A 20,452-nucleotide genomic window follows, 5' to 3' on the forward strand; every position below is an offset into this window, starting at 1 on the left:
TTTTTATTTTTGTTGGCAATCAAATTACTTAAAAATTTAAAGTAAGTCTACGGTGCTCTTTTAAAAAGATATTTAGGTAGACTTGTAATTTGTTTAAGCATATAAGAATGTTTTTTAGTTTTTTTTGTATCATTATAATTGTAGATTTATAGTTATTTATGACTACATATTAATTTTTAAAAATTTTTAAAGTAGTTTATAATACCGAAAATTTTCGAGAGACATCTATGAATAAAGAAAATAGAGAAAAATAAACACTCAGACAAAAAAATAGCAACAATCCCGATAAAATCAAAAATAGTGTAGAAATTAATAAAACCTAACTAGAGCCATTGTAGGGTCGAGAAACGATCGGCAAGCCCTGGCTAGACAAAAAAGTCAAGCGTAAGTTACGAACTGGTAGAGGGAAACTTAGAGAGAAAGATGCACATATTTTATTATTGAGCATTGTTATTGAATACCAGTGATATCTAATACTTTTTATAAGTGATACCCTACGACTAGTTATCAATATTCTTTAAAAATTATTTTTTAAAGTAATATAGAGTCTCTTACTTAATTACACCATAACTTTTAACAATTTAATAATGAAATAGTGTTAATTAGTGCACTCTTTTTGAAATGATATAAAGTTGGGATGTGATGATATTATTGTTGTTATTATTATTATTATTATTATTATTATGTCTTCTTTTTGACTACTTTTATATATAGCTTGAGATCGTGCGTATAGCATGGTGTGCGGGGAAAGGAATAGGAAAATACCAATTCCCATTTTCCACCCTATGGGGAGCACCTTGTGTTTCTTTTGATCTTAATTATAAGATAATCTTTTTGTTAATATTAATTAATTCTTAATTTTACTACATATTAGTGCTACTACTTGGCTTTAATTCTTTGCTTTATATATTTTGATTCTTTGAAGATATATATGTCATGTGAATAACATATAACAAATATCACATTCTAATTTGGGTAAATACTATTTTGAACCATGTATTTTGTAAAAGTTACCAACCGAATCTTTTATTTTGTTAAATAAAAAAATAGACCCTATATTTTCTAAAATAGTACAAATAAGACCATGAATTGATTTTTTGTCAAAATAAAAATTAATTATAACTCGATCTAAAAGTGCTATGACAAAATTATTTATATTTTCTATATCTGTTCGTATTAGAAATTATCTTCAAGTTGGTTATATTACAAAAAAAAAAATTATCAAAAAGTTGTGTCATACTGTACCAACATTTTTAAAGGTAAGTCCAGTACGGCTTGTAGGCTTAATATTTTTGTGTCATACTTTACTTAGATCGATCCATTTTTCTTAACTAGTTCGACCTGTTTTTGCTCGAATTCCTGCTTTCCTTTTCTATATTGTTTCACAATTATTGAGCTAATCATAAATCATATGTATTTTTTATAACTTTGATTATTTTTATATAATTTCTTAACAATATTTTACAGACAATTATATAAATAATTATTAGAATTTAATTACTTATAATTACTCAACTTTTTAAGATATTTTACAAATAAATTAACATATAGTTTTAGTTCTATATTTTTTTAATAATTTTACTTATAGAGTCATAATATTTAATATTATATTTAAGTTTTATTATTATTTTAATTTATTTAACTTAATAAATACATATTACTTATTACTATTATCAAATCATATAATCAGTGAGATTTACTGACAGAACCGTTTATTAAAAGTACACGGGCGAGACACTATCTAAAACTATAAATTATATTTATTTGTAAGCTCATTATTAAAAAAAAATAAATAAATAACCCAACATTTATAGTTCACTCATCATCATGATCATATTTCTCTTGAAGAAATCTTGCCTAGGGAATGATCACTAGAAACTGTCTTTTAATTATGGACTCAAAGCTCAACCAAAAACAAGTATAGGCATGAGAGAACCATAATAATTATCTTGATTATTATCACTATCGGATGGTAAATTAACATAATAATTAATGTTTAATCAATGCTTGTTGAAAGATAATTATTAGAATAATTAGCTTTTTTAGTCCCTGTACTTATGACACTATACTATGATGCCCCTTAATTTATAAGTGTAGTTAAAAATACCCCCTAAAATATATCAGTTGGAATAGTATAATCCTTCTATCTAATTCTGTTAAAATTGACTAAAGTTGACTGTTAAATTAATAATGTGGCATTATACATAGATAGTAGTTGAAAAATTATATACCATTAGGAAAATAAATTACAAGTCATAAAAATTATAATCACAGGAAAAAAAAAATGAAAAATAACATCACAAAAAATAGAATATTATTACCTTAATTTTCCAAAAATCCCATGTTCTTTCTAGTGATATCCATCTCTTCAAATAGAATAATTAGCTTTTTTAGTCCCTGTACTTATGACACTATACTATGATGCCCCTTAATTTATAAGTGTAGTTAAAAATACCCCCTAAAATATATCAGTTGGAATAGTATAATCCTTCTATCTAATTCTGTTAAAATTGACTAAAGTTGACTGTTAAATTAATAATGTGGCATTATACATAGATAGTAGTTGAAAAATTATATACCATTAGGAAAATAAATTACAAGTCATAAAAATTATAATCACAGGAAAAAAAAAATGAAAAATAACATCACAAAAAATAGAATATTATTACCTTAATTTTCCAAAAATCCCATGTTCTTTCTAGTGATATCCATCTCTTCAAATACTGTAAAATCCTAATTTTACACCTTTTTCTAATTTGAACTGCTAAAAAATGATTGGAATTATTTTAATAAAATTATTTTTATTAAATTTTTTTAAAAGGTTATGAAATCATTTTTTAATCATCTTTCATTGTCAGTTATTATGCCACCTCATAGTCAATTTTCTCTTTAAAAAGAGATGAAATTACTACTCTATCTTTTGTTATAATACCACATCATTAATACAAACGGTATTTTTAAACAAAATAAACAGAAGGACTAAATGTATGCATATAAAATTATACAAGGACTATTTGTAACAAGCTGAATAGATTAAGGGGCATAATAGTATAGTGTCATAAGTACAGGGGGTAAAAAAGATAATTATTCCTTCAAATACTGTAAAATCCTAATTTTACACCTTTTTCTAATTTGAACTGCTAAAAAATGATTGGAATTATTTTAATAAAATTATTTTTATTAAATTTTTTTAAAAGGTTATGAAATCATTTTTTAATCATCTTTCATTGTCAGTTATTATGCCACCTCATAGTCAATTTTCTCTTTAAAAAGAGATGAAATTACTACTCTATCTTTTGTTATAATACCACATCATTAATACAAACGGTATTTTTAAACAAAATAAACAGAAGGACTAAATGTATGCATATAAAATTATACAAGGACTATTTGTAACAAGCTGAATAGATTAAGGGGCATAATAGTATAGTGTCATAAGTACAGGGGGTAAAAAAGATAATTATTCTAATTATTAAGATATCAACTTAATTTATTATTATAGTAAATTAACTTTTAGCCTTTTTTTTTCAAATATTAACTTGCTTCTATATTCTATAAAAAAGAATGGAATAATTAAATGGTTTTGTTGGGGTGTCTTTTCATATCATCCTATCCAATACATTACAAAGATTAAAACATCCTCCCAATGTTGCACAAGGTTAAAATGTTTTTATTATTATTAATTACAGTTTTGTTACTAATTATTTTAAAAATAATTAAGTAAAATTATTACAAATTTTATGAGTTTTTATATAATGTGCAAAAATATGATTTCCTTTTACTCAAAACGGTAATTTTATGGGAAAAAAAATAAAATATAAGAGAATTCTTCTATATACAATTTTTTAATTTTTTTTTTTCAAATTTACGGTTTGTGTTTCTAAAGTAGTTATAGCACTAGTTGCAATAGGAATTTCTATACGATTTTTTGTTGCAATTTAGGTTGCAATAGAAATTTCTACGTAAAATTCCGTAAAAAAGCCAAAAAAAAAAAAAAAAAAAACTGCTTTGAAATGTAAAAATGAAAAAACCTCTAAAATATATATATAACCAGTTACCATTTATAACAACTAGTTACTCCTACTACTGTTTTTTCCACAATATATATGTATAGGGATATGGTTTTGTCCCGTTATTGTACTTTCACGGATTGTAATCCGTAATGTACTGCAGCCGTCAAATGAGAGAGTTATTTGATCTAACGGCTGACATTGATCTAGGAGTAATTAGGGTTAAAAAATAAAAACGTACCCTGACACTCATTTAATGTACCCTGAGACCCATCTAATGTACCACGGAATACATTCCGTGAAAGTACATCACGGGACAAAATCATATCCCTATATATATATATATTTATTTGTAAACCTTTTCCATAAAAAACCCCATTAATTAATTAATAATTATTAATGATATTATACTTATTGCATTAATTTGCATTTAAAATAAAGTACATTTTTTGTTTGAGTCTTTTAATTATTTCTAATTGTAAACATGTACTAGTTTTTTTAAACAATGTTCTATTAACTTATAAATGATATTGGAGTACAAAAACAAATATAACATTTTTTTATTCCAAATTCAACCCTACATTTACATTAAATTTTTTTATAACATTTACACCTTATGCTAATTATGGTCATTGACAAAATTTGCATTTTACTATAATATTATTTCAAAAACCTTAAAATAACAAACTAAATAAGATGTAAAATCTTAAAAAGAACACCAAACTATAATTTTTGTTTCATTTTGGCTTTCCAAACTTTCCCAAGCAATAATAAGTTCTCCACAAACAAAACTCAAAAGCAAAAGTGGTACTACATCAACAAGAACTAATCCTTTTTTTCATAATCTCTACCGAAAATGAAATTGTCATTCGGTTAGCATTTTGCAAAGATGTTAGTGAGTCTTATCCAGACAGAAACTCAATCCAAATAACTACAGAACAATTAACAGAATCAAGTCACTAACTCAAAATTGAAGGAATTCTAAAACAAGCAACTCTTTGCTTGCTTGATCATGCTCTAAGAATGTTAACTAGACTTAATCTTTCACTGAATTACTCTCTACCTTTAATTCTTTTTCTTTAGGTAAAACATTTCGAGCTATCAAGGACGCAGACAAAAGAGATTAGAGGAGAGGCAAGCCTACATATAACACAAAGATTGTGGTGAAGAACGAAATAAGGTACACAAAACTACACCTACAAAACCAAGCCAGAAATAGTGTAATAAAACAATAAATATAACTCGCCACGAAGACAAGCTACGTGCAAGAACTACAACTCTTCTTCCTAAAACATTAGAACATATCTGACCGATTAATGAAAAATATTTACTAAATACCGGCTTGGTTTGGTCTATATGTCAACAACATCATCTTCAATCCCCCGTTAGAGCCTGCATTAAAGTGAAATACGCAGAATAAGCTTTCGCCAGAATAATACAAGTATACAACAGGCTCACAAATCGTATGAAACAGTCAAGGAGTATAGAATTGAGAAATCGTATGAAGTTTTAGATTTTCAAAACATGACCATGCTAGCTCAATTATGCTTATGCAGAAAAGATAATGTAACTAGAGACTAAATTACAGCCCAAGATTACATGCCTTAATTTAAGATTAACATTCAAAATCTGGTTTTAGTTTCATTAGTATTGAGTTCCGAAAATTAACTTTAGGCTACCTTTGGAAGGAGAAAAAGAAGTTAAGGAAATATGAATATTTTAGTCATAGGATCGGTTACACTCTAAAGTTTCTCTAATATTGAATGAAATGAAAATAAGTTAAAAATTGAGGATTTTAAATCCATTGCTTAACAATTTCTTTCCTCAAAACAACCAATCTACCCAAAATCCATCCAATAATCTCCCTCTAAACACACTCAGGAATATACTTGCTGTCCTCCTCATTACAGCCCTATTCTATTTCTAGTAAGCGAAAGTCAAGTTTAAACTTTAAAGAGTTTACAAAATCTACTTAATGTATCAACAAAACAATGCAAACTTCTTTGAAAAATGCTCACATTAAAACTGAAACAAAACCGACACTCCTCTATTGGTTAAAAAGAAATCTACTTCAATGTTATGAATTAAATAAAAGCATTTCAAAACATGAACAGGATCACCAATAAAACCTAAGATTCTTTTCACACTTACTATAGCAATAAAACATGTATAAAATTAGCAGCAAAAGTTGAACTTTTCTTAAGAGTGATGAAAGAAAAAGGAAGCTCACCTCACCTCATCTCAAACTTTCAAAAGTTGCATCTTATTAGAAAAAGCAATGGCAATCCAATCAGGCTGAGCAGCAGACCACTGCAACTGGTTAATTTCAGAGCCAGCAGAGTACATAGAAATGGGATCAATCCCATTAGGTCCAGCCACAGTAGGTAACTCCCAAATAAGAGCTTGACTATCATCCCCAGCTGAACAAATATGTCTATAACTCTGAGGAGCCCAAGCAATAGCATTAACTCCAGCACGGTGTCTCTCTAGCTCAGCCACCGGCATACTAGGAGACCTAATATCCAAGATCACAACTTTATTACTATCCATCAAAATTGTTGCCATATACCTCAAATCCTGTTTATTCCAAGCCAATCTAAGCAAAGGGGTATCAGGTTGAGGACTCTCATAGATGATTGTGGAGTGTTCTTTATCTCTCAAATCAAAGATTCTGACTGACCCATCAGCCGAAACCGAAGCAAAAACCCTTGCTTCACCCCAAGCTATATCGTAAACCTCTTTATCGTGAGCAATCAATTGGGTTTCAACCACTCCTTTATCAATATCCCAAATTGTACAAGTGGTATCGATAGAAGAAGTTCCAATTCTCCTAGGCTCGATCTCGTTCCAATCGAAAGATGTCAAGGGAGCACAGAACTCGCTGGACTTACTGTTGTTGAGAACAGAGATGGGTTCGATCGAGTTATCACGAACCTCCCAGAGTCGGAGATAATCGCCTGAGGAGGCGAGAATGTCGGATGATTTTTGGAGTGTGGAAGGGTGAAACATTAGCTTCGTGGGAGGATATGGGTGGTCAAAGGAAAGCGAAGGTTGGGAATTTAGGGTTAGGGTTTCTGGGTCGAAGGAGAGAATATCAACACGGTTAGAGATTTCTTCGATGAAGCTTCCGACAGCGATTCGGTGGTTTCGGGTTTGGGTTTGGGTTGAGGAAAGAGCCATGGCGTACATTGGGTAAGGGGAATCATAGGTTACCGAATTGTCGGGTCTGAGATGGGATTCTTGGGTGGAATTCTCCATTTTCTCGGGAAAATTTGGTGCCCAATTTTCTGGGAAAAGATTTGGGTTTTGGGTTTTATTAAAGATTGGATTTTTATTTTTTTTTTCGAAGAATGGTTGTTGAGTTTGAGGAAGAAAGACAGGTAGCGTTTCGTTGTAGAAACGACGTAGTTTCGAGGAAATGAACAGAAAAGCTCTTTTGGTCAACAAAGACCTTTTAGAATATTCTACTCCAAGATTTTGTAAAGTAAGAGTCAAAAAAGTATAAATTAAGGAAGACAATGGGAAGAAATTCACAAGAAAAATATCACTTCATTGAAATTGTGAACATTCTTTAAACTAGAAAACTCATATATTTCAATTGCTAATTAGGATTTTTTTAGTTGGATATGTTTTAAATTGTGTTATGTACATTTTTTAAATAGTTAATAATTCCCTTTAAACTAAGGAGATTGTTGGATTCAAAAATTTGTGTATGATTTTATTCAATTTTGCTTATAGTACCCCATGTGGATAAAAATTTAGGTAGCACGATTTACTGTACATTTAAGTTCGGGAAGCATAATTTAATACATGAACAATATCTGCTACATTAGATGTCTAGTTGTAAAATTGAACAGAAATTCTCCAATTCAACAATCTCAATTGTTGGGGAACGACATAAAAATTCAGAATATAATTTAGTACATGTCAAAATTTAAGGGGGAAGAATCTTAATTAGTCTTTTTAAAACAAAAATACATACAATATTATGGTTCTCCATTTATGATAAATAATAATTTATTGTATCAAAAATAAATATTGAGAAGCTTATTATCGAATACTTTACTAACATTTTAGCTCTTCTCAACCTAGTAATAAAGATTTAGAGATGGTCGTTGAAGTTGCTAATTTCAAAATAAATGAATGACTCATAGTTTGATTTTATTAATCATATTTGTGTTACGAATAAAGTGATTAACTAATAAACAACGACCCCATCATGGATTTTCTACTCTATTTTACCACAACTTATGGAATATGTGAAAAATTATGTTATTAGGTTGTTACTCATAAGGTGTCGAATGAAGATAGATGAGGTTGGAAACCTTAAATATGATATTGCCATGTCTCTTATTCCAAAAGTGAACAAACTAAAGAAGGTAGAGGAGTTTTAACTCATTAGTCGTTGCAATATTATTTATAAGATTATTTTTAAGGTGGTGCTTGATTTGGTGGAATAGAACAGTAATTGTAATAGTATTAGTAATGTAATGGATTAAGTCTTTGTAATAGGAATTGATTGCTATATTTAGTTTGTTGTTGGAACGAATATTAGAATAGATAGTAAATTGACAAAATTATCCATACTTTAGTAAGAAAAAGTATAAAGTAAGAGTAAGAGTAAGAAAAAGTATAAAGTAAGAGTAAGATAGTCATTTTAAGTAATTGTAATGAGGATTCATGAGGTATAAAAGTGTAATCACACACATAGTCCCAGTCCTTACTTTAACATCACAGTTAATCTTTATCCAGTCTTTAGGAAGAGGAGACCAAGCGAGCGTAATAGTAGCAGGGAAGGGAATAAACAAGAGCCATAATATGCACAATAATAAATACTAGAATCAATATAATGTGTGATTAACACTACTCAATTAGAAAGCTATAATTATGGTATTACATAATTATTTCATCTCATAAATCTATTATAGTATAGTGTAGTGAACTATGTTTTTATCTGAAATAATGAATAGCTATTATCTTATAAGATTGCAATTAGTGAAGATATAATTATGTAATATTTACCTAGTTTTGCATCAACTTTTAGAATTTGTGCTTTAATTATATTCTTAGTTAACAAAATTCGAGTTGAATTTAGTAATTCAACTCATATTTTTCATCACTTTATATTATCACATTAGTTACCATTATTTTTGCTTTCTTTAAATTAGACTTTAATGTTTAAATTTTACTTTAAATTGTATCACTTGTTACTTGCATATTACAAAAATAACATACCACATATTTATTATTGGACTTTTCTCTTGACTTGTTGACCATGCATATTGACCCAAACAAACATACTCATTTTCACTCACTTTTGACTTTTCTCTAAAATTTTATTTTCTTACTTTTCCCATCTACCAAACACAACCCAAGCTTCTGGTATGTATTACTTGACTTTTCTCTTAGACTTGTTGACCAACAAAAAACCAAATTGGGCACTGTTTCTAAATTTTAGACAATTATAGCACTTAATTTGTTCTAGTTTGAACCAAAAGTCTTTGTGTAAATGTTGTTGAAATTAATTGTTTAGCAACTCTGTTGAATTGAACTCCATCATAAGCAAGGACAACTTATCATGAGCCCCTGCACACTTGATCACTCAAGACATAATTAAAGACACTTCAGTTGGAACTAAATAAATCCTATGTGACATATCTAATTATTAGAAATCTCTACTATTTTTGTAACTGTCTAAGCTTAGGTAGAACCTTGCCAAAATTTTTGCATTTGATCTTTACTTTTTTGGTTTATTTCATCTTTTAATTTCTATTTTATTGCATTACATGTTTATGTCAAAGATTGATTGTTTGCATCTTTAATTCATTAGTTGGACTGTGGTTCTTGATCAAAATTATAGTTTTAATTAACATTAACAAGTTAACAATTCAATTGACATGATTTATGCAATTTGATAATAGATTTTGTGAATTTTATTGCAAGATCAAGTTCGATCTACATTGTGTGTCTTGATTAGTTCAGTGAATTGTGTATGGATTCAAGAATAAATTCCCAACACTTGCTTTTTTTTTTTTTTTACATATTTTAAGAGTATTGTTATGGGACACCAAAATGCTTAGTACTTCTATGATATGTCATCTTATAATCAGTTAGCGGTTTTCTATAATTTTTATTAAATTAAAATAAGTGGTACTCAATATTGAATTACACAAATAACTATATTATATCTCATAAGAGTGCTAGACACCATGAGTGTCCTTTAGCAATTCTCTTATTTCAATGATAATATTTACAAGTTTGAAATTCAACTTTCTGAAAATGTCATGTTTTACACTACAAAAAATCTCACTTTTAGTCGCAACAAAACTTGTGAGTAAAAGTAAAAAAATTGTAACTAATTATATATAATAATTCATATTTTCTGACTAAAAAGTAACCAAGACATTAGTCATAAAAATCACAATTTGTTGTGACTAAACTAAATTAGTGACAACTTGTATCTAAATACTATGTTTAATACTATATTTTAGTCCCAAGTAATTTTTTATTGTGACTAAAAGTTACATTTAGTTATAAAAAATTCATGTTGTGATTAAAAAATTATCATTTTTTTTTTGGTAGTGTTATCACGATTAGTTGTGCTTAAGAGTGAACAAAGAAGAAGTTTAGCTAGAACTAGAAGATATCTTAGAATGTATATAATTTTTAAAATTACAACATTATCATTTTTAGCAATAAAGTTTGAGGAAATTACACTCTATACCATTTTTATATTGTCCTCTTTTATTTTTACCTTCTTTTTTAAAGTCTATCATTTTTACCTCTTTTTTTAAATATTGTACCAATTTTGCTCCTGTCACTTCAAGATACTCTCCATGTGACTCTCTTATATTAGGGTATTTTGGGTACAATTCATATAAAAAGAGGTATGTTTCAAATAAATATAAAATTAGAGGTAAACTTGATTAATTGATTAATAAAAAGGGTATTTTTCAACTTACCCCATAAAGTTTTCATTACCAAAAAAAAACTTACGACTATTGTATCTTTAAACCATAAATCATACTTATACTTCTCGTATTTGTAAACGATGTGGTTTAGTTCGTAATCTAAAAACAATTATTAGTAGTTGTGAAAGCTTCAATACTGACCTTTATTTATCTGGTTAGCCAAATGACCAATAAGCTATATTTTCATAAATATTTAGAACAATGCAAATTATTGAAAATTACCATAATACAAAAGATGGGTTACATAAAATATAGGCACCAGACCAGTACATAAAACGTACATATATAAGATCATAATAAACTAACTAAAACAGTCCCAACATACTTGACTAGAAAATTAGCATATACTATTTCCCCCAAAACACCTTAATTATTTATATGCCAACAGAAAATATAACTATATATACTACCAAAACCATACTTGGTCAAAAAGTAATGGTGGTAGTAATAGTAGTACTGCAACCTTCAACTATGCTACATAATATTATATAGTTAAAGGCACATTTTACCAAACAAAAGTTCTTAGAATATCCAAATTACTACTCTAGCTAGAACTGCATATTATATAGTTAAAGAATATTGTTTCGCGACACCTTATGGTACCCAACACCACATAATGTGGTATACAGTGATTGGTGTAATTTCTTATCGAGTCTTCACGTATTTAATTACGCCAATCACCTAATACCCCATCACGAGGTGTTGGGCATTATAAGGTGTCACATAACAATACTCGTGAGTTAATGATTCTTGAAAAGTTCCAAACAGTGCTCTTGATCCAAGTTCCTGCTCCAAAACTTCTTGTAATACTCCGCATAAGTATATTCCCTGTAAACGGCACCCGAACCGTCATCGCCGGTGAGCCCGTTAGCTGGGCTAATCAGGGCATCATCGAATGGGCAGAGGAACGACGCAACTGACAACCTAGGCATGTCGGAATTGACAATAGCACGGTGCCACACACTCTTGTAAATCCCATTACTCAGAGCCTACAAAATATAATAAAATACTTAGGGCAACTCCAATAATAAATGTTAAATTTAGTATTTATTAAACCAACACAAAAACACTAGAATTTTAACACTAAAACTATATTATTTTATTAAATTATAAATAAACACAAATAATAAATATAAAAAATTTTAATTATTTAAAAAAGAATTAGTGTAGTCTTCAGTATCCCACTAATAATATATAGAATAGACATTGTTATGTATAAAATATCTTTTAGAGTGTGGTTGGAATGAATCAAATTCGACATTTTGAAAGTGTATCGAAATTGGACATAGAAAGTAAGAATGAATTAAGTTACCTGTAACTGGTCACCAATGTTAATAACAAAAGCATTAGGATGAGGATTAACAGCAACCCATTTACCATCCTTGAGAACCTGAAGACCAGCCACTTGAAGATCTTGAAGAAGAATGGTTAGGGCATTCGGGTCGGTGTGTCCGGGCAAACCATAAGTGAGCTCGGGTTCAGGGCATGGTGGGTAGTAATTCACAGCCATATGCTGACCTTGCTCACCCAATACTTTCTTTATATAATCCTTCTCTAATCCCAAGCTCTCTGAAATTAGTTCTTGTATTCTAAATCCAAGCTCTCTCACTTCAGTACAATACATCCCCACAATCTCCCTATAACCAAAATATGGTTATTCAATTAAAATTACACAAAATAAACATGAACTCATCATCAAAATTTTAGTTAATTATTAAATCATATTCTATGATTTATGCAAAATTAATTGTGAATTTTGAAAAAAATATATATAGATATATATATATATATAAAAGTGGACTTATATTTAGATAAATGTGATTAGTTGAAAAAAATAATATGTGCACATATTATTTTATAGTCACGCTTGCAATACACTATTTGAACTTTAGTTTTATTGTGTAATTTTTTCTTTGAATTTTTAAAATTTTTTTTGATATTTTAAATATATAACGTACATGACTATGCGAAAAAATTTGACTTAAAAATTATTAAAATATGATATATTCATAAGTTTTTTTGTGGTGAAAATAAAACCCTCAAATAATGTAATTTATGTAAATATAGTCAAGTGCAGGTTGGTATGGAAACATTTATGTAGGCCCAAGTGATTTTATGAAAATGAGGCCCATTATATTAAACAATTGGACCACAATGAGCCCACTAGTGTTAAACCTCGTGATTCATGTTAGTATCGTCAATGCCATGCTATCCAAGTAAAAAAATAATATATATTTATTTTCAAATAAAATATTTTTATATATAAATATATATATATTTAATGTATATAGGAACATATCCCTATTTAATAGGAAATTAATGAATAGACAACCATTTTATTTTATTTTATTCTGAAATGGATGAATAGACAACCATTTGTTAAATAAAAAATATATATAAAAATAGAAAATTTAGGCATAATTTGTGAATGTCCAATTCAAATAAAACGGTATTTTTTTAATGAGATTTGATAACATTCAATAGTCAGATTATCATTATAGAAAGAAGTGTTACGTTTATAGTAATTTTAGGTAAAAAAACAAAAACAAAAATAAAAATAAATAATAATAAATTATAAAAAGACAAATTGATCTATCTTGGCACTAATCACTATGACTATTCTACCTTAATAATGCCAAAACTCTTCTCTCTTTTTTTATTGTTAATAAATGATAATATTAATATATAATTATTTGTGTAAAAATAAATAAATAATTAAATTGGAATAATAATATTAATGAAGTATTTATTGGGCCACTAAAAAATGAAATCATCAACATCAACCACATGATTCAAGCTGATGACGTCAACACGGAATAATGATATGACGTCATATTTTCCAGAAAATTCGAATATTTTTTTATTCGAATATAATAATTTTAATTATATGACGTCGATAATTAATATATAAAAATCTATACCACATCCACATGCATGGTTCCCACCACACCAATAAAATTCATAAAATATCAAGATAGTAAAATTATAAAATAATTAATATATTTTTTAAAAAATACATAAATAAAATAATTTATGACAAATGGTGTAGACAGAAAATTACACAATATTCCAAACTTTTTTAATTATTTTTGTTTCTTTTTAGAATTTTGACAAAGTCAACTATGGGACCTCGATCAATAATTGTTTTCAATTATGTCCCCCTACTTTATCCATTTATTAAATTCTTTTAACTTTTTGGAATTAAAAAAGGGCTTGTTTGTAAATTTTGAAAACAAAGTCACTTTAATTTGTAATTATTAAAAAATTAACATTAAACTAATAATTACCAAAATGGTTGTCTAATAAAAATGTCTCAATCTAAAAAAGTGAAAATGTTAATTAATTTTTCTAGATCTAATAAGTACAACTACATGGATCCAAAATATTTCCCTTTTAAAAAAAACAAAAAAACAAAAATATCAAAAGCTAGATTTACTTGGATTTTCATATATATGCAGGGTACCCTATTTATAATTATGACTCTGCATTTTTTTTTGTTTGCGTGTGGGTATTAATTATTATTATTTTTGAAAGAAAATATACTTTTGTATTTTAAAATAAATAATAATTTAATTTATAAATTAATAAATAAATTTAATTATATATTTGTCTATCTGTACTAATGCATGTGAAGCATATAAGTGCACATGGAAGCTTAGTCAGAAAGTGTCTTCTAAATCTCACCAAAAAATTATTGACCAAAAAAATAAAAATAATAAAAAAATAAATCTCACTAAAAATATCCTTTTACTTTGTCCTTCTTAAGCTGGAAAAGCCAATTTCATTAATTAATACAACAAAATTATATGATATCAAACTCATAAAACAAAAATCAATTTTATTAAATAAATTTACGATTTTTCTCCACTTTTTAGTTTACACTTTACTAATCAAATTTGACTAAAATAAATATATATTTTTTTCAAAATAAAGAAGAAAAAAGAAAGTGTAAGTTAGGATTTCAGTTAACACAATATCTATTACAGTTACAATCATATATTAAATAAAGTGAATCCGACGTGGCACGCTTTTTAAAAAGTTATAAATCTACGTGTCATCTGACATATCGATCGTCTTATAATACGTGTTAATTTGTCAGAATCTGTCAGACTCATCTTTTAAATGACGTGTCAAATCGTAAATTAAATAGATAACTGACATGTCACGAATAATAATACTATTTTAAAAAAAACGTAGATGCGAGCAATCTTATTTTAAAAAAACATGGTACAATTAGTATGGAGTTCCAATAATAAACATGGATGAACAATTTTTTTTTAATTTTTTTTAAATAATAATAATAATAATAATAATAATACTTACTTGAAAGAAGAAGGAATAGAAGGCCATTCAGGAACATATTTGTGAAGAGGGTAACAATGGAGTCTTAAATAGTCTCTCCAATTATGAATTTTCTCTTTGTTAACATTAAAACTTGTTGATAATCTCATAGTCTTAGATGGATCATCTGAATAAAGCTTCAATTTTTCCTCTAATGGAAGATCAAAAAACTCATGTGCTACACTCTGCATCTTCTCCACTAATTCACTAGACACCCCATGATTGGTAACCTATACATACATATATATATAAATTAAATTTGTAATAGATATATATATAATAAAAAAAAATAGAAAGAAATTAATTGAATTTAATTTAATTTAATTTACCTGAAAAAATCCATAGTGTTTGCAAGCAAGGCCAACTTGATTGACAACTTGGGCTCTGTGGTTAGAGCCCAAATCAATTACAGGAACATTTTCACAAGCTGAGACTTCAGAGAGCCTTGGGCGTTCGGATTCGGGTCGGATATAGCTTTCTGGTAAATTTGAGAACCGGATACCCGAAGACAACACTTTTGTTTCCATTTTTCTTTCTATATATACTTTTCTTTTTATTATTACTATTATTATTATTACTATATATATGTATATGTAGCTCTTGATTTTAAGGAAACAATTTCTGGGTTTTCTTTCTTTTTTAAGTTTTGTTAGGGGGAGAGAGAGAGAGAAAGAAAAGGTTTGGTTTTGAGTTTTGTAAGATAAGTAGGTTCGTGGAAAGTGAGCACTAGAAAGTGAGAGTGTTCTCGTATTTATAATAATAAATTTGTGTAGTCTTTGGTCTAGACCTATAGTACTACTATTACTACTACTTACTACTCATAGTAACAATAGTGTGTATGTAGTAAATATGGTATTTAATAAATTTATGGTATTTAATAAATTATTTTAGTATATATATATATTTTTATTATTTTATGATTCTATACCTTGTAGCTCTTTAAGATTATTTTTAAATTTTTAGAAAATTCTAAATAGTTTACAATATTAAAAAATAAGGTTCAAACTATTATTTACTATGCGTATAAGGAAAAACAATCTAATAAAATATTTAAATCTTATTTTCAGTATTGTAAATTATTTGAAATTTTCTAAAATTTTACTATAACATACACGTGATAAAAAAAAAAAAAAATTGAACTAAAAGGTTCTATTAGTTGCCAAAACAAATAGAAAGTCTATTGAAACACCTAATAATGTATTGTAGACTTACTCTATTTATTTTATCAAAAATTATAAAATTTGAAATAAAAAAAATGAATATATATTTGGGGATTGTATACAAGGAACATTCAATCATACTTACTAAAATAAAAATATATATGAGATTTGATACATAATTATATTAAATATCTCTAATAGAGTACTATAAATGTGGTTTATATACATTTTTTTAGCTAATTTTTATAACATTGAACTCCAAAATTAGTGTATAATGTGGTCTAAATTTGATATATGCTAAAAGTTATGCTAAATTTAGCACATAAAAGTTATGCTAAATTTAGCACATAACATGAGTCAAATTTTACACCACAATAAATATTACTTTTATATTTACTATTTTACCACTCATCAATATAATCAATAACTTTTTATATTTTTATTTATATATTGGAGTACAAATGTAAAATTTAGGCCAAATATAATATTGAGTCATTTTTAATCTAAATTTAGTACAAAATTTACATTATCTGTTAAAGATAGTCTAATAGTTTGTGGTAATATTAAAGATGAATCATTGGTGTCCTTTAACATTTTACATTGTATATTTATAATAAGTGCACGCAAAAATATTATATATTCAATGATGTAATAGTATTCTTAAGTCGATCATATATTAAAAAAGAATCTACCATTTCAAATAAGAATAATAATTGTGGCACATTTAAGTTATAGATATATTTTTATAAATAATATTAATGTGTAATTAATCTCGACTATATCATTAAAATTAAAAGTGATGTAATTTCTACTTAAAATTAATTAAAATGTGTGAGATATTATACTCAATATGTATACATATAAACTAAAATAATTTATGACCTAAATATTTAAGTTTAACTTTTGGTTGTAAATATATACCTTTTAGAATGTATAACAGTTAAATTTGTTACTGTTTAAAAATGAAAATCAATTAGAAACGGTTAGAGGTTGTTAGTGTCTGTTAAGGTCTTTTCTCTTCAAATGTTATTGTATCCGAAACAATATAAATAAAGAGCTTCTCAATCATTCAAGATTGAGCATTCGTTCTATATTTTCTACTCTCCTTTTTCTTCTCCTCAAACTCTATTTTTTAGAGTATTGTCTTAGTATTAGAGCCATGTCCAATCAAGGTGACAATTGCAACAATTGCGACAATGGAAATGGTCATGGAGTTCAAATCGATTCACTAGCTAGAGCTAGGATTGAATAACCACAAGCTCAAATTCCCCTCCCCAACAATCACCTCCTTCCCCTAAATCTCATATTAGATCGCACCAACTATACTCTTTGGCAATCTTTGGTACTAGCTATTGTTCGTGCATATGATCTAGATGGCTACATTCTTGGCACTGTTCCTTAACCTCTAGCTCTCCTTGCAGGTAATGTTCCCAACCCTCCTCTTCAATAATAGATTCGTTTTGACCAATTCTTGATGTATTGGCTAATAAATTCTGTCACTAAACACATGTGGGGACACAGGGCCGGCCCTGAAAATTTATGGGCCCAAGACGAATTAAATTTTGGGGCCCTAAAAAATATATCAAAAAAAGAGTGTCATGGGATTTGAACCCATGACCTTGGACATTATGTCCTCCACCTCAACCAACTAAGCTATAAATATTTGTTGTTTATATTACACTTAAATTTTACTTAAATAAAAGGCTCCTTATCAATGAAGAATACATACTGAAGATGAAGCAACATGCTAATAATTTAGCAGCTGTTGGTCAATCCATCAAAGATGATGATCTTGTTCTTTACATTCTTAGTGGCTTAGGATCTAAATATGAAGCTGTGATTATCAATGTCACATCTCGATTTGAACCTCTCTCACCTCTAGAAGTCCAATTCATGCTGTAAAGTCAGGAGATGTATATTCAACACCACACCATAGACTCTCCCCACAATGTTGAAGCCAATTTGGCAAATGTAAATCTCAGCAACACAAGAGGTTCATATTCGAATCGAGATTCACGAGGTGCCTATCATGGTGGTCGATCCTCAAATTCCAATAGAGGAGGTCATCGCAACAAACCTGTGTGCCAACTTTGTGGACGTGCTGGTCACATTGCTCTTAAATGTTATCACAAGTTTGATATCACATTCACAGGAGCAGCATCTGTAACGTTCCCACTTCAAGCCTCCATTGGGCCTTCCCTCACAGACTCATGGCTCTTATACACGAGTACGCTACTCTGGCTTCTGGTAGTACCAATCAATCCATTTAAGCCCTCTTCAACTGTGTAGTCTCATACCTACACAGTCTCAGAATCATCTCACTTGACCTTCCCCAGGTGGTGTGGGATTGCAGAGCTTACCCAGTATATCCCCTTACGGATCACGGGACTACTGACTATCACAATCTGTTCTTCTATTATAACTTTAATGATTAGATTTCACCCTTAACCAAAATTCAACTTAATTATTTCTAATAAAAGAGTAGAGCTTAAAATTATCCATCCATTAACACTTAAATAAAAAAAAAAAATCAAACTTAAGAATGTACCAATAGCTCTATATGTCTAATTTATTAAACTTGAAACATACACTCTCGTTAGAAATACTAATATAACAACTAAACTCGTTTTTTCCATAACATACTCTATTGCAGTCACAATTCTTTTTTTGAGAACACTTCTCTTAAACTCTTGATTTATAAAAATAAGTACAACCTATCAAAATCAAACTAAATTATGTAATATAGCTACACCTTGAATCATTTCTTTAAATTTTCCAGAAAATATCCCATTGATCGAACCCTACTTACAAAATTCTAAGACATATCCTTCTAAACACAAAGGAAAATCTAGTTACACTAAATTTGTACACACAAGATGTAACGTAGCATAAAACATGTAAAACTACCATGAACATATTTACTCAAACTTACAGTACAGTGAGTCGAGCTCGTCTCGTGGCAATGAACTTTACATGTTAGGGCTAACCACATTCTTTAAGATTGTATTGCTGTGATACCATATTTAACGTTCCCGCTTCAAGCCTCCCATGGTCCTTACACCCGCAAAATAATAGCTCTTATACACGAGTACGTCACTCAGGTTGCTTTCTGGACTGATGACTGACCCTACAGACCAATACGAGTATTTTTAGCGTGCTTTGTTCTCACTTGCACGCTTTCTAGGAAAACTTCCCAGGAGGTCACCCATCTTGAAATTGCCCCAGGTCAAGCACGCTTAACTGTGGAGTTCTTTCGTGATGGGCTACCGAAAAATAAGATGCACCTTGTTGATATAAGTAGTACCAATCAATCCATTTAAGCCCTCTTCAACTGTGTATTCTCATACTTACACAACCTTAGAATCATCACAATTGACCTTCCCCAGGCGGTGTGGGATTGCACAGCTTACCCGGTATTTCCCCTTACAGATCACGAGACTATTGACTGTCACAGCATCTGCTTCAACTTCATCATCTACCAGTGGTGAAAATCCTTAAGCTCTACTCTATGAAACAACCTCCACCCTTGATATCTCCACAACTTAGTATTTGGACAGTGGAGCAACTCACCACATGACTAATGATGCAAATAACCTTGCTATTGCTGCTGATTACAAAGGGAAAGCAAAGTTTATTGTAGGTAATGGTTCTTCCATATCTATTCACCATTTAGGCACAAGTTCTGTTCCCACCACACTTCCAAACCAATATTTTTATTACAAGATATCTTTCATGTACCCAATGTCACCAAAAATTTACTTAGCATCTCTAAATTCAGTAAAGATAATAATGTCATTCTTGAATTTGATGATCTTTGCTATCTTATATCAAGGACAAGAACACCAACCAAGTTCTTTTGCAGGGCCATCTCAGTGAAGGTCTCTACAAACTTCAAGTCTCCTCTCCCAATTCTCAAGATTCTATCAAGAATTTCTTTGTCTCTCTCAGTTCCCAGCCTAAAGCATACAAC

The 20,452-nt window shown here is 28.7% G+C and overlaps 2 protein-coding genes across 3 annotated transcripts; both read right to left on the reverse strand.

Moving 5' to 3' along the window:
• Positions 1–5,052: 5,052 nt before the first annotated feature.
• LOC133029090 (protein TRANSPARENT TESTA GLABRA 1-like) lies at positions 5,053–7,525 on the reverse strand. 2 transcript variants are annotated; one of them, XM_061115137.1, is made up of 2 exons: positions 6,241–7,525; positions 5,053–5,402 (listed from the first exon to the last, which is right to left on the reverse strand). In XM_061115137.1, the coding sequence occupies exon 1, from the start codon at positions 7,266–7,268 to the stop codon at positions 6,252–6,254; it is 1,017 nt and encodes a 338-aa protein (XP_060971120.1). In that variant the 5' UTR covers positions 7,269–7,525; the 3' UTR covers positions 5,053–5,402; positions 6,241–6,251. The 2 variants fall into 2 exon arrangements, with proteins under 2 accessions (XP_060971120.1, XP_060971121.1); XM_061115138.1 differs by having other exon boundaries at positions 6,246–7,505.
• A 3,648-nt stretch (positions 7,526–11,173) lies between these two features.
• On the reverse strand, positions 11,174–16,055 carry LOC115717114 (protein DOWNY MILDEW RESISTANCE 6). Its single transcript, XM_030646058.2, has 4 exons — positions 15,652–16,055; positions 15,305–15,552; positions 12,294–12,618; positions 11,174–11,970 (listed from the first exon to the last, which is right to left on the reverse strand). Exons 1-4 carry the CDS (start codon positions 15,847–15,849, stop codon positions 11,722–11,724), a joined length of 1,020 nt encoding a protein of 339 aa, XP_030501918.2. The 5' UTR covers positions 15,850–16,055; the 3' UTR covers positions 11,174–11,721.
• Positions 16,056–20,452: the final 4,397 nt, after the last annotated feature.

The sequence above is a fragment of the Cannabis sativa genome, chromosome 5 (genome assembly GCF_029168945.1).
Source record: "Cannabis sativa cultivar Pink pepper isolate KNU-18-1 chromosome 5, ASM2916894v1, whole genome shotgun sequence".
Taxonomy (NCBI): domain Eukaryota; kingdom Viridiplantae; phylum Streptophyta; class Magnoliopsida; order Rosales; family Cannabaceae; genus Cannabis; species Cannabis sativa.

What these genes read in the sequence shown, in the direction of transcription:
- LOC133029090 (XM_061115137.1), bottom strand. Translation starts at nt 7,268, where the DNA reads ATGGAGAATTCCACCCAAGAATCCCATCTCAGACCCGACAATTCGGTA.
- LOC115717114 (XM_030646058.2), bottom strand. Translation starts at nt 15,849, where the DNA reads ATGGAAACAAAAGTGTTGTCTTCGGGTATCCGGTTCTCAAATTTACCA. An exon ending in TCTATTCCTTCTTCTTTCAA is followed by an intron (nt 12,619 to 15,304) that starts GTAAGTATTATT and finishes TTTTGGTTATAG; the next exon opens with GGAGATTGTGGGGATGTATT. An exon ending in ACATTGGTGACCAGTTACAG is followed by an intron (nt 11,971 to 12,293) that starts GTAACTTAATTC and finishes TATATTTTGTAG; the next exon opens with GCTCTGAGTAATGGGATTTA.